At 35.9% G+C, this 15,091-nt stretch overlaps 1 protein-coding gene across 1 annotated transcript; it reads left to right on the top strand.

Annotated features, from left to right (window-relative positions):
- The first annotated feature begins 314 nt into the window (after window positions 1-314).
- Window positions 315-14,574, top strand: LOC140853696 (beta-glucosidase 22-like). The gene is given in 22 exon segments (XM_073248515.1): window positions 315-561; window positions 659-722; window positions 1,103-1,161; window positions 2,581-2,656; window positions 2,747-2,818; window positions 3,438-3,525; window positions 3,624-3,879; window positions 4,052-4,167; window positions 4,326-4,546; window positions 4,769-4,840; window positions 9,449-9,507; window positions 10,990-11,065; window positions 11,156-11,227; window positions 11,841-11,928; window positions 12,028-12,283; window positions 12,777-12,892; window positions 13,048-13,067; window positions 13,070-13,267; window positions 13,349-13,377; window positions 13,459-13,561; window positions 13,967-14,057; window positions 14,197-14,574. Coding segments are annotated over 22 exon segments (2,511 nt in total). The 5' UTR covers window positions 315-411; the 3' UTR covers window positions 14,426-14,574.
- The last annotated feature ends 517 nt before the right edge of the window (window positions 14,575-15,091 follow it).

The raw sequence follows: 15,091 nt of genomic DNA, 5'->3' as shown, positions 1-15,091 counted from the left end.
ACCAGACTATTTTGTCGTTGCCATATTTATGTGTTAAAGTCGGCAACATGCCGCTTTCAAAATCTGGAGAAGCTGCTGGCCTTATCTGTGCTTTGGCCCACCTTGAGTTTGGTTGGACCAGACGTTCTAGCAATCTAGTTTTCCTATTCTTGTTAATGAGGTTGTAGACCTTATTTCCTTTCTTAATTTCTTTCTCTTTTTTTTTTTTCTGGTGCATGGAGATTGTAGAGTTTGCGTTTTCTTCCTCTACATAAAGGTAACGACCGTTGCTTTGTCCGTTTCTTTATGTCATCTCCTATGCATCAAAACAATACTTGTAGATTTCTTAGAGGAGAATACTAGTGCACACAGGAAGGAAGTGGGTGGGGGATTCCCAGAGAAGGCCGCAAGTTAAGAGAAAAAAATAAAGAGATGAGGAGGGGATCAGGATCAATATCTTCTTTATTCCTAGTGATTCTTCTATCCGTAGGACAGGATAGTTTATGCCAAACTGCCACCAAATTTAGCAGGGATGATTTCCCACAGGACTTTGTCTTTGGAGCTGGAACCTCGGCTTACCAGGTTGGTTAGCTCTCTGTCCTTGGTATCCCTCCTTAGATGACCATAAAAACTTGGAGAAACAGGAGGCTGCAATTGGAGCTAAAACTTTAATTTGTAGGTGGAGGGAGCAGCAGCAGAGGATGGAAGGACTCCTAGCATATGGGATACTTTCACTCATGCAGGTAGGCTTTTTATTTTTTCCAAAGTTAGGACTTAGGGGGTGGGATCAAGACTTTTATAATACACTTTTGCTGGGATCAACACCACCTAGATGTCCAAGGTATCACACAAGTAAAAAAGCTATGCTTTTTTATTTTGTACCCACCAACATGAGAGACCTTTCTATGTGTACTTGTTAAATAGTTATTTGGGGCCTGCTGAGCAAGTGTTTTTATAGTTGGACAACACTTTATGGCAGTTTTCCAAAATATGGCATGTTACTCGAATAAAGTACATCTTTAAAGAAACTCTTGTGCATTGAAAAAGAGTGGTGGACTAGTGTTTTTTCGTTCATTGCAATCCAGCAAAAGCTAGAGGTTTGAGTCTGCAATGGTCTTTGCAGGGGGAATGCAAGACAAGAGCACAGGTGATGTAGCTTCAGATGGGTACCACAAATACAAGGTATAATCCTAGCTTTATAACATTATTTTGTATTATTAATTCTTGAATTGTACAATCATTTATTAATAGTTGTAATAGAAAATAATGGACAGTAAGAACAACATAGCCACATCCATTTCAATGTAATATTATGTATATACAATAATTATGTTTTTTTTTTAATTAATACTACAGTGACAAGGTTAGAAAACAACCATTATGAAAATTGTTTGGTGATCATGATGTAATGTAACAATCCTTCTGTTTTGGGGTCATTATGTACAGTATAGCATGGCAATATATGTTCAAAAATTGTTTTAATCACTCCATGCTCACTTTTATATAACTAGCTTATCCAAAAGACTGAAGAGGGATTGAGATAAGAAACTTAGATCACACCTGCCCCTCACCATTAAGATAAGAAAGCAAATCTTTTATAAATCCCACATCAATAAATACAACTCCTCCAAATTTCTTTTTTTTTCTTTTGTCTTCCTAACAATAGAGAGAGAAGAAAGCCATCCAGGAAAAGAAAGTCCATTCTTTGATTACTTATATATATATATATATATATAAACTGAACAAATAAATTATAATGATCTATAGATGCCAACTCGAGCACTTGACAAAAATGATTAGATGGGGATGTCGAATAATCTGGGTTTAAATCTTGCCTAAACCAAGGAATAACCCTCTTGAAGCGGTAATAAAAAAAGCCGTCCAGTCTATTCCAGAACACGTCACCTTTGGTGGACCTTTTGCTTGAATCTCGTCATTGCTGACGACCATGTAATAATATTCAATATGCTGGCCATAAAAATCCAACCAGAAACTTCTACCCGAATTATAATAAAAGACAAACTCACATAAAAGACAAAAAACCTACCGCCATTTAAGGTGACAAATCCCTAATTTTGAAGAAAAAAAGGTAAATGAATGAATACTAATAATAAAAATGACCAGCTTAGAGCAACAAAAAAATATAAAAAAATCTGAAACAACAATAATTATTTTATTTACAATAAAATAATATAATAATAATTTTATTTCCTTCAATTCATTTTTCCGATTTTAATGCACAAGGCTAGTTTGTTATAGAGGGATTCAGAATATAAAAGAATCTTTATCTTTCGGTAAATGTAATATTTGATAACTAACACGGTAAGAAAATGACATTGGTTTTCAGAATAAAAAAAAAAACTATTGCCTAGAAATTAAGATATCCGTTCATATCATGTGTTATGCTGATGAAACATGATCAACCTAAAATGTAACCTTTGAGTTACATGCGATCAAAATCTAAACTTTTGTTCTTTAGAAGTAGATGTTTATAATTTCAACTAAAAGGGTCTAACAAGTGCCCATCATGCATGAGTTTCTGGAATAAATACACAGGATATCATGCATTGATTTCTTCTTGGTTTATCATGCAACCTCCAGGAAGATGTCAAGCTAATGACCGACACAGGTCTGGAGGCTTACAGATTCTCCATCTCTTGGTCAAGGCTTCTCCCATGTATGATAACCAGATGGTTCTTATTCCTTTTGTCAACTTTGCCTGCTTTGCTAAAATTTCCTCGCTAATGTGAATTTAATTGCCCTCCAGATGGCAGAGGATATGTCAATCCTGAAGGCCTGGAGTTCTACAATAACCTGATCAACGAGCTAATAGAAAATGGTCAGTTTGATTACCATTCCGCTTATGGAACAAGCTTATATATATGTTACATATGTTCATGCCATTGTAATCAGTCCTTTATTGGTAAGCCTCAGGAAAATTGTTTTCGCAATAATAAGCTGAATTATTTGGCACACTTCTGTTTGAAATCTCTTTTGTCATTACCATATGGATCAAGGCAAAAGACTTTAGTCTGAGAACATTATATATATATGTATGCCCGTCAACCCGGTGCTGACATTGTAATAAGGTGCCAAAATTTTTAGTCATATAAACTTTAGTCAAGAGGATCAGTCATCAAATTTGGAAGGCTAAGTGACATGTTGGAACATGGGAACTCCAAGAAGTTATTAGTAGAATTAAATAAATTACAAGCATAAACATCTTATAACCAATGAAAGGCCCACCAGAAGATAACTTCTACATAAGAATTGTAGATCTTTCTCAGTTCTATGCAAGACTAATAAACATAAAGATCAGCATTTCCATACTTTAGGAAAAAAGATCTTCATTTACTAGTGTCTTTTTGTACTATATTTGTCTGGAGATTTTTATCTTCGTTGCTAAAAAGAATTTCTTCCTGATCTTCTTCAACCATATTTCCTTTCGAATGCAATAGGAATTCAGCCACATGTTACACTCTATCACCTTGATCTTCCCCAAATACTCGAAGATGAGTACGGAGGATGGCTGAGCCCCAAGATTGTGTAAATTTTTTTAACTCCTAATGTGTTTTCATGCTAAACATTTTTTATCAAACATGAAGTGAGTGAAAAATTTCTTTAACTATGTATATATCATGCAGGGATGATTTCACAGCATATGCAGACGTGTGCTTTAGGGAATTTGGCGACAGAGTTTCCCATTGGACTACCATTGTTGAGCCCAATGTAATAGGGATGGCATCCTATGACACCGGAATATGGCCACCTAGCCGGTGCTCCTATCCATTTGGCGTCGATTGCACGGCCGGCAATTCCACCACAGAGCCATACATTGCAGTTCACAACATTCTACTAGCGCATGCATCAGTTGTCACACTATATAAGAATAAATATCAAGTGAGTAATATCAGCTGTCCACTCTTCTTGCCATGTCCTTTGAATTGTTGCCCAAATCTCCTGTAGAAATATTTTTTTTTAATGAAAATGATTAGCTTGTGTTCTTATCACAAAAAGTGGATATTTTGGAAACTTTCTAGCTCTGTAAATTCCTGCTGCTTTTTTGATGCAGGCTGTGCAAAATGGATGGATAGGCATAAATGTCTACTCCTACTGGTGTTACCCATTTTCGAACTCCACAGCAGATGTTGAAGCAGCCCAAAGAACATTAGACTTCACGGTTGGCTGGTAAATATATGGTTTGCATGCTACTTTCATAATTTCAAATGTAGGTATACTTACATTGCCATGAATGTAAGCATTTGACCTCATGGAAGTGTACATCATCGATGGTTATGCATGAAATATAGTGCTTTTCTATGAAATAATGAGCAATGCAACTCCAGGATCTTAAATCCCCTAGTGGTCGGAGACTATCCTAAGGTCATGAAGCAGAATGCTGGCTCAAGGCTCCCATCCTTCAACAAACACCAGTCCAAACAAGTAAAGGGCTCTTTCGACTTCATTGGTCTGAACCACTACACTTCAGTGTATGTCAAAGACAACTCTAATGGTCTGAAGCCAAGTCTCCGTGACTTCAATGCAGATATGTTCGCCCTACTTTCAGGTTTAATTCTCTAACATTAGTAATTGAGATGGAGAAAATTTTTGGAGTGGTGCCTAACTGATGACTAATGCTGTATTACAGTCTCTAGGAATGAAACACCAACTGGTCAGGTAAGAGTGCTACCTTTTATCGCAAGCAGGCTTGGTTTTATAGCTTGAATTGGCTAACATGTTTAGTATTCTCTGAACCAGTTTGTTCCAACCCACATTCCAGTTGATCCAGCTGGGCTACAATATATGCTGGATTATATTAAAGAAGTCTATGGAAATCCTCCTATTTATATCCAAGAAAATGGTCAGTCCAGCTTCACTATACTGACTTCAATATTTAAGCAATCTTGTTAGTTGCAAGGAATGTTACAGTCCCTTGCAACATTCCTCACAAATTCCATAGTCCCTTCTGAAACTTGTGTGAGAGATAAAGGAGCAGAGGGCTAGCTATTCTATTGTAGTCTCCAATCTTGATCTATTTGGTCCAAGGCAAAAACAAAAAGAGAAGTACTTCCAAATGCTCCTCTACTTCCAAGGCCATGGGGTGCGATAGCCATCCAAGAGATTTAGAAATCACCCAGTTCTAGAATATATATAATGGCCAATCAACAACATTCAAAATCCGGTTGCTAGACACTTAATAATGCTAAATTTGGAATATGCTCACCTTTGGATACTAAGCTTGCCATTTGATGTATATTAAACATTTATGCCATCAGGTTTTGGATTGGGAGAGGGTGACACTTTCAATGATACTGGAAGGATTGATTTCTTGAGTGGTTTCATGGGAAGCACACTTCAAGCTTTCAGGTAATACTTCTGTCATTATTAGACGCACCAAGTTAATTAAACAAAGTTTCTGTCAGGAAGTTTTTTAGAAGTAAATTCTTCATTTCTAAGCACCTACTCTTGTTCCTCTCTTTTTCCTTTTTTTTCTCTTCAGGAATGGATCAAACGTGAGAGGATACTTTGTGTGGGCATTCTTAGATGTCTTCGAGTTTTTGGCTGGGTATAGTTCACGCTTTGGGCTGCATTACGTGGATTTTGAGGACGAGGAGCGCAGAAGGCAACCAAGACTATCTGCATTTTGGTACTCTAAGTTCCTTAAGAAAAGCAGCAGGAACGTAAGGATGACCGGCCTAAATTCGGCATCCCATGCTCAACAATGATTTTGCTCCATTTTATCCTTGTTGTCCAGCAACAGGAGAAACAAAATACTGTGTTATTTATTGGCATGTCCTGCTAAAAAGGATGGCAAGCAATATGTATGCTCTTAGCATCTCAACCATATTAATTAGGTATAGTTCCAAAATTTGATTACTGATATCGTTCCACATAGGTGATACATTGACTAGAGGGCATCTAACGTGCATACCAAATGCCAAGTAAACATTGGAGCAACGTAGGTATGCATACATATGTCCAAGTAAATGATGCACAATTTGTGGAATATATTTTTTATTTAAAGGTATGTTTGAATCATTGTTGGGTGTATATGAAATGAACTTGTAGTATATATTAGGAAGTCGAGTGCGTATCATTCAGCTATATACTGTATATTAGTGAACATGATGATTTAGAAACTAAGTATCAATTGCTTGAAGATGTATATTGGATTGTTAGATAAATAATTTGTTAAGTATGTATTAACTGATTATATATTATGTTTGATAAATTCTATATTTTGAAAATTATGTTTAGATTTGTTTAGAAATATGTATTGACTTGCTTAATAATTAATTTATTTATTATATATTACCTAGCCATGTAGTATGTATCTGTATAAAGTATGTTCCAAAAAAGAGGAAAAATAAATAGGGGTGAAATTGGTATGGATATTATCTGTCCGGATCAATTCTCGTATCCAAATCAATCTGGATATAGATAGAAATTTAAGGATTCGATTAATATCTATATCTGTATCAATATTAATTAAAGAAAAATAGATATAAATATGGATAGACAATTATCTGATCTATATCCAGATATCCGAATCTACATATAATTCTATACTATATAGCACTTATTAATTTTTAAGAAAAATATATAACTTATAAACATATTATTAATTTGATTTATTATTTATTTAGTAATAATTTTGATCCTATCGTCATAAAATTTAATTATCTAAATAATATCTATAATTATATCCATACTTTCAGTATCTGAATTGTATCTGTATCCATTTAAAATAAATATAGATATGAATTTTTATATCCATCTGTATTTGTATTCGTTAGACAAAATCAATATGGATATAGATATGATGGTATCCCATTCGTATTTGATCCGATTTCATTCTTAAAAAAAGAATACCATATTTGTTTAACCATATATCGGTATAAAGTATGCCTCGTACAAATTTTGTTTAGTTTTGATCTCTTTCCTGTAATTATTCTACTTTTCTTCTTTATTTAAGCCAATGCATGCATCACATGGACGGTGTCTCCACGTCAACGTGGACATGCCTCTTATTTTTAATTAATTAATTGATGGTTGGCAGCACCACCCTTTCAACAAGGGAAAAAAAAAAAAAAACGAAAAACAAAGCGTGCATGGGAGGGATGCAAAGCAAAGGGATTGGTCCTATTTCTCGATGGAATTGGTTTACTCCCAGAGTTATTTGGACAATCAAGAGAGCTTCAGATATGCAACACTCTGATCAATTAAACACTCACATTTGCTATGAACGAGACCAGCACAATTCTAGGAGCGGTGCTGGTCGGGTTGTGATTGGCATCTCGATCTATGCCTGCCGCTTATCAGGATATGCATGCAATATATATCCAATTCGCCAATACGTTTAGGACTTGAACTTGGTTCAACAGGCTTAGCCGGATCCTGTTTGATGTCCTCCACGCTACATGAAGTTGTATTAAACTTGTCGGCAAGTCCGCCAATTCACACGAGCCGTTCTGTTCATCTAATGCTTAATTAGTTCTCTTCATTGCAGGATCACTTTCTTGATACCATACCAATGTGGGAAATTGATAAGATCAGTTCAATATCGAGCTGAAGTTCAGTGGTGAACCGAAGTGGTGTACGTAATCCATCAATGAACTTGCAAAAAAATCCACGAATCAAAAGAAAAGATCTTTTGATTAAAGATCCTCTAATGATTAAGTCAACTGGAGCTCGAAAATAGATAGTGAAAAAGCAAAAATAGAGAACAAGAGAAGCAGAGTGGAGTAAGAAGAATAGGAGAACTCAAGTTTCTTTCAATGAAAAAAATTAAAGAACTGAAGTTTTAGCAGAGTTTTTACTTTTAGAATCAAATTCTAACTTACCTTTAGAGAGTCCATTCTTCTTTTTATACAGAGGAGGTTGTTAGGCCGTTGATAACTATTTGATTCGGAGGATCTTATTTGTTAAATGATTTTGGATTATCATCCTAATTTATTAGTCGTTGGTTATAACAGATTGATCCGTAGAAAAATCATGATTTGATCCATATGGAGAATAGTAAAGTTAGGAATTTCATTGTTGCTTACGAGAGGTTGGTCAATATCTGATGTCAAATACGGATGTGGGTGGATCAACAAAACATCGATATGGGATAGGTATTCACTCGATCCGATATAGAATGTTCACCTGCAGATCAGTATAATGCAATTTTTTTTTGATTTTACCGCGTGGCAAGAGATCAGTTAGGTGCAACAATGTCATCCAACAAAACAAAATTTAAAAAATGGGTGGTTTGGACAAGAGATATATATCATCGAAGCCCAATTCACAAGTGGTTTTTTAAGAACTCTTTCTAATGGTCAATGCGAAGTATTCAATTCGCAATATTTTGTCGTTGCCGTATTCATGACGAACGGGGTTGGTGACAAATTGCTTTCAAAATCTGGAGTTGCTGCTAGCGTAATCTGTATTTTGGCCTACGTTGAGTGAGACTAGACCCGATGCTACTTCATTAAATGTACACCAATCTCAATGGGGAGTTCCTCATTTATCCTCAAAAAAGAGACTGGGTTTTCCTATTCTTGTGATAGGAGATTGTAAAGCTTATGTCCCTTCTTTTTTTTCTCTATTTTTCTGGTACATGGAGATTGTAGAGTTTGCTTCTTGCTCCTCTACAAAAAGGTAACAACTGTTGCTTTGTCTGTTTCTTTATTTCATCTCCTTGAAATGCGTCTTCTCCTATCTATCAAAATGGTGCTTGTAGATTTCTTAGAGGAGAATACTAGTACACAGAGGAAGGAAGGGGGGGGACTCCCAGAAGAGAGACCACCAGTTTAAGAAAAGAAAGAGATGAGGAGGGGAGGATCCATTTCTTCTTTATTGCTAGTGCTTCTGCTATCTTTAGGAGAGGGTAGTTTAGGCCACACTGCCACCAAATTTAGCAGGGATGACTTCCCACCGGACTTTGTCTTTGGAGCTGGAACCTCGGCTTACCAGGTTGGTTTGCTCTCTCTCTCTATGGTTTCCTTCCTCAGATGACCTTGGAGTTAAAACAATATATGTACTAATTTGTAGGTGGAGGGAGCAGCAGCTGAGGATGGAAGGAGTCCTAGCATATGGGATACTTTCACTCATGCAGGTAGGCTTTTTATTTTTCCAAAGTTAGACTTAGGGGGTGGGATCAAGACTTTTATAATTCACTTTTGCTGGGATCAACACCACCTAGATGTCTAAAGCAAGCAAGGTATCACACAAATTCAAAGCTATGCTTGTCTATTTTGTGACACACCAGCATGAGAGAACTTTCTCTGTGTTCTTGTTAAATTAAATAGTTATTTGGGGCCTGCTGAGGAAGTGTGTTTATGGTTGAACCATACTGTATAGCATTTTTCCAAAGTATGGCATGATACTCTAATAAAATACATCTTTAAAGAAGCTCTTGTGCATTTTTCACATTTGTTACAATCCAACAAAACCAAAAGGTTTGAGTCTGCAATGGTCTTGACAGGGGGCATGCAAGACAAGAGCATAGGTGATGTAGCTTCAGATGGGTACCACAAATACAAGGTATAATCCAACCTTTATTTAGAACATTATCTTGTATTATTAAGTCTTGAATTGTAAAATCTTTTATTAACAGTTCTAATAGAAAATAATGGACAGTAAGAACAACATAGCCATATCCTTTTCAGTGTAATATTATCTTTAACATATATAGCCATATCATATCAGAAAAATATATACATACATAATTATGTTACACACACACACACACTACAGTGACAAGGTTAGAAAACAACCACTATGAAAATTGTTTGATGGCCATGATGTATTGTAACAATCCTTTTGTTTTCGGTCATTATGTACAACGTAGCATATCAACATATGTTTAAAAATTGTTTTAATCACTCCATGCTTACTCTTATATAAGTAGCTTATCCGAAAGAATGAAGAGGGATTGAGATAAGAAACTTGGGTCACACCTGCCCCTCACCATTAAGTTAAGAAAGCAAATTTTTATAAATCCCGCATCAATAAATGCAACTCCTCCAAATTTCTTTCTTTATCTCTTTTTTCTTTTGTCTTCCTAACAATAGAGAAAGAAGTAAGCCATCCAAGAAAAGAAAGTCCATTCTTTGATTACTTATATATATAAAAAAACTGAACAAATAAATTATCATGATCTATGGATGCCAACTTGTGCACTTGATAAAAATTATTAGATGGTGATGTCCAATAATCTAGGTTTAAATCTTGCCTAAACCAAGGAATAACCCTCTTCTTTTGAAGCAGTAATCAAAAAAGTCGTCGAGTCCATTCTAGAGCACGTCATCTTCGATGGACCTTTTGTTTGAATCTCGTCATTGCTGATGACCATGTAATAATATTCTGGCCTAGCGATGAAAAGAGGGGGTCTAGAATAACTTGGAATATTCTGGCCATAAAAATCCAAATAGAAACTTCTACCGGTATTATAATTAAAGACAGACTCACGTAAAAGATGAAAAAGCTACTGCCATTTAAGGTGACATGTCTCTAATTTTGAAGAAAAAAGGCAAATGAATGAATACTAAGAATAAAAATGACCAGCTTAGAACAATAAAAGAATATAAAAGAATCTAAAATAACAATAATTTTATTTACAATAAAAGAATATAATAATGATTTTATTTCCTTTATTCCATTTTTCCGATTTTAATGCACAAGGCTAGTTTGTTATAGCCGGATTCTGAATATAAAAGAATCTTAATCTTTCTGTAAACGTAATATTTGACAACTAACAAGATGAAAAAATGATATTGGTTTTCAGAATAATAAAACTATTGCCTAGAAATCAAGATATCCTTTCATATCATGTGTTGTGCTGATGAACGTGGTCAACCTAAAATATAATCTTGGATTTACATGTGATCAAAATCTAGAATTGTAGATGTTTATAATTTCAAGAACAAAAAGGGTCTAATAAGTGGCCATTATGCATGAGTTTCTGGAATAAACACACTTGATATCATGCTTTGATTTCTTCTTGGCTTATGATGTAACCTCCAGGAAGATGTCAAGCTAATGACTGACACAGGTCTGGAGGCTTACAGATTCTCCATCTCTTGGTCAAGGCTTCTCCCATGTATGATAACCAGATGGTTCTTATTCCTTTTGTCAACTTTGCCTGCTTTGGTAAAATTTCCTCGCTAATGTGAATTTAATTGCCCTCCAGATGGCAGAGGATATGTCAATCCTAAAGGCCTGGAGTTCTACAACAACCTGATCAACGAGCTAATAGAAAATGGTCAGTTTGATTACCATTCCGCTTATGGAACAATCTTATATATATGTTATATATGTTCATGCCATTGTAATCAGTCCTTTATTGGTAAGCCTCGGGAAAATTGTTTTCGCAATAATAAGCTGAATTATTTTGCACACTTCTGTTTGAAATCTCTTTTGTCATTACTATATGGATCAAGGCAAAAGACTTTAGTCTGAGAACATTATGTATATATGCATGCCCGTCAACCCGACATTGTAATAAGGTGCCAAAATTTTTAGTCATATAAACTTTAGTCAAGAGTATCAGTCATCAAATTTGGAAGGCTAAGGGACATATTGGAACATGGGAACTCCAAGAAGTTATTAGTAGAATTAGATGAATTACAAGCATAAACATCTTATAACCAACAAAAGGCCCACCAGAAGATCTCTTCTACATAAGAATTGTAGATCTTTCTCAGTTTTATGCATAACTAATAAACATAAAGATCAGCATTTCCTTACTTCAGGAAAAAAGATCTTCATTTACTAGTGTCTTTTTGTAATATATTTGTCCGGAGAATTCTTATTGTCATTGCTCAAGAAGAATTTCTTCCTGATCTTCTTCAACCATTTCCTTTTGAATGTAATAGGAATTCAGCCACATGTTACACTCTACCATCTCGATCTTCCCCAAGTACTGGAAGATGAGTATGGAGGATGGCTGAGCCCCAAGATCGTGTAATTTTTTTTTAACTCCTAATGTATCTTCATGCTAAACTTTTCTTATCAAACGTGAAGTGAGTGAACATTTTCTTTAACCATGTATTTGTCATCCAGGGATGATTTCACAGCATATGCAGATGTGTGCTTTAGGGAATTTGGCGATAGAGTTTCCTATTGGACTACCATTGTTGAGCCCAATATAATAGGGATGGGATGCTATGACACCGGAATATGGCCACCTAGCCGGTGCTCTTATCCATTTGGCATCAATTGCACAGCCGGCAATTCCACCACAGAGCCATACATTGCAGTTCACAACATTCTACTAGCGCATGCATCAGTTGTCACACTATATAAGAATAAATATCAAGTAAGTAATTTCATTCAGATCATTTCTTAACTTTGCCAAGTTGAGTTTTACTTGCCTTTTTGTGAGGACTTTGAGATGGATGGAGCTGGGCAAACATCTTTTTCCTGAAACTGGAGGTGTCTGTCTTTATGTGAATGTTTCATTACTTTCAGTGTATAATTCCAATACATAGTTGTAATCGGATTACACCTTTTTAGGGATGCATGTACAAAGCAATGGACATATTCCATTTATGCAGTCCATCTACTACATGCTCATGTTAGATGGAAAGAATGCGAAAATAGCAGGCTTTGGCACAAAAAGGATGCGAAAATAGCAGGCTATGGCACAAACGTTCTAGCCTTCGTGAACACCATTTAAGGCATAGTGAATGGCAAATAATGTTTCTTTTCTTTTTTTTTTTTTAAAAAAAAATTTCTGAGAAAACCTCATCAAATAGACAAATAATTAATAATGAGTAAATAACTACAAGGATGCTGCTTTTTGGATGCAGGCTGTGCAAAATGGATGGATAGGCATAAATGTCTACTCCTTCTGGTTTCGCCCATTTTCAAACTCCACAGCAGATGTCGAAGCAACTCAAAGATCATTAGACTTCATTGTGGGCTGGTAAGTGCATGTCTTGTATACTATCACAACTTCGAACAAAGGTGTACTTACATTACCATCAATCTAAGCACTTGGACTCTTGGCACTGTACATTATTGATGTGTGCACATGAAGTATGGTACTTTTCTATGAAATAATGAGCTATGCTACTTCAGGATCTTAAATCCCCTAGTGTTCGGGACTATCCAAAGGTCATGAAGCAGAATGCTGGCTCGAGGCTCCCATCCTTCAACAAACACCAGTCCAAACAATTAAAGGGTTCTTTTGACTTTATTGGTCTGAACCACTACACTTCAGTGTATGTCAAAGACAACTCTAATGGTCTGAAGCCAAGTCTCCGTGACTTCAATGCAGATATGTTCGCCCTACTTTCAGGTTTAATTCTCTAACATTAGTAATTGAGATGGAGAAAATTTTTGGAGTGGTGCCTAACTGATGGCTGATGCTGTATTGCAGCTTCTAGGAATGACACACCATCTGGTCGGGTAAGAGCGCTGCCTTCTATCGCAAGCAGGCTTGGTTTTATAGCTTGAATTGGCTAACATGTTTAGTACCCTCTGAACCAGTACGTTCCAACCCACATTCTAGTGGATCCAGCTGGGCTACAATATATGTTGGAGTATATTAAAGAAGTCTATGGAAATCCTCCTATTTATATCCAAGAAAATGGTCAGTTCAGCTTCACTATAGTGACTTCAAAATTTAAGCAATCTTGTTAGTTAAAAAGAATGTTACAGTCCTTTGGAACGTTCCTCACAAATTCCAAAGTTCCTTCTGAAACTTATGTGAGTGATAAAGGAGCAGCAGCCAGCTATTCTATTGTATTCTCCTATCTTGATCTCTTTGGGCTATGGCAAAAACAAAAAGAGAAGTACTTCCAAATGCTCCTCTGCTTATCGGGCCGTCAGGCACGATATCCATCCAAGACCTTTGGAAATCAACCAGTTCTAGAATATATGCCATGGTGAATCAAAAAAAGAGTTGTTAGACACATGATGATGCTAAATTCGGAATATGCTCACCTGTGAAAGCAAGGCTTGATATTTGATGTGTATACTACATTTATGCCATCAGGTTTTGGACTTGGAGTCAATGACACTTTGAATGATACTGCAAGGATCGATTTCTTGAGTGGTTTCATGGGAAGCACACTTGAAGCTTTCAGGTAATACTTCTTTTCGTTGTTACATGCACCAACTTAATTAAACAAAGTTTCTGTTAGAAAGTTTTTTGGAAGCAAATTCTTCATTTCTAAGCACCTATTCATGTTCCTTCCTTTTTCTTCTCTTTTTTCTTCGCTGCAGGAATGGATCAAACGTGAGAGGATACTTTGTGTGGGCATTCTTAGATGTCTTCGAGTTTTTGGCTGGGTATGATTCGCGCTATGGACTATATCATGTAGATTTTGAGGATGAGGAACGCAGAAGGCAACCGAGGCGCTCTGCGTTTTGGTACTCTCAGTTCCTTAAGAAGAAAAGCAGCAGGAATGTAAGGATGACCAGCCTAATTTCTGCATCCCATGCACAACAATGATTTTGCTCTAGGCTATCCCTGTCGTCCAGTGACAGGTGAAACAAAATAAGTGTTATATTTTGGCTTGTCCTATGAGATAAGATTACAAGCATCTCCACTACATCAATTAGCAATGAGTTGAATAAAGAGGCATCATAATTGACTGCTTACCCCTGGACTGTTGTGTTGAAGAACTTGAAGATCTGAATTATTTTCTTGAAACTTTTTATTGAAAATTAAAAATAAATCGAGCCTAAATAACAAGTATCATGATCTTGCTTGGGTGTATTAGAAAATGTTGTGTATATCCCAGGGAAATTACCATATATGGCTATGTGAAAGCTTGTAAAAGATTGAGAAAAACATTCTAGAGCACATGGAAAAGATACTGCTAGTCCACTAAGAAAGAAAAATAAAACACCAATGATGTCTGAAAATAATACTAGCATCTACATTTCAGTTATGTGAGAGTACCGTCAAGTATAATTTTCTTTTTTTTTTTTTTCCTTGCAACACTATTTGAAAAAGCAAATCAAAAAGAATAGCGTATCCTCCTATTCTCAATACGACCATGCAGCTTCATTTAGCTCTGTTGAATGGGATAAGGATGAGAATTTTTTATGGCTGGATGGGATTGAATAGGAGGGGGAGGAGTAAAAAGAATAAGGAGAGAGAGAGAGAGAGAGG

This window comes from Elaeis guineensis, chromosome 14, assembly GCF_000442705.2.
Source record: "Elaeis guineensis isolate ETL-2024a chromosome 14, EG11, whole genome shotgun sequence".
In the NCBI taxonomy this organism is placed as follows: domain Eukaryota; kingdom Viridiplantae; phylum Streptophyta; class Magnoliopsida; order Arecales; family Arecaceae; genus Elaeis; species Elaeis guineensis.
The sequence above is the reverse complement of the archived record's forward strand: the minus strand, read 5'-3'. Positions and strand labels throughout refer to the sequence as shown.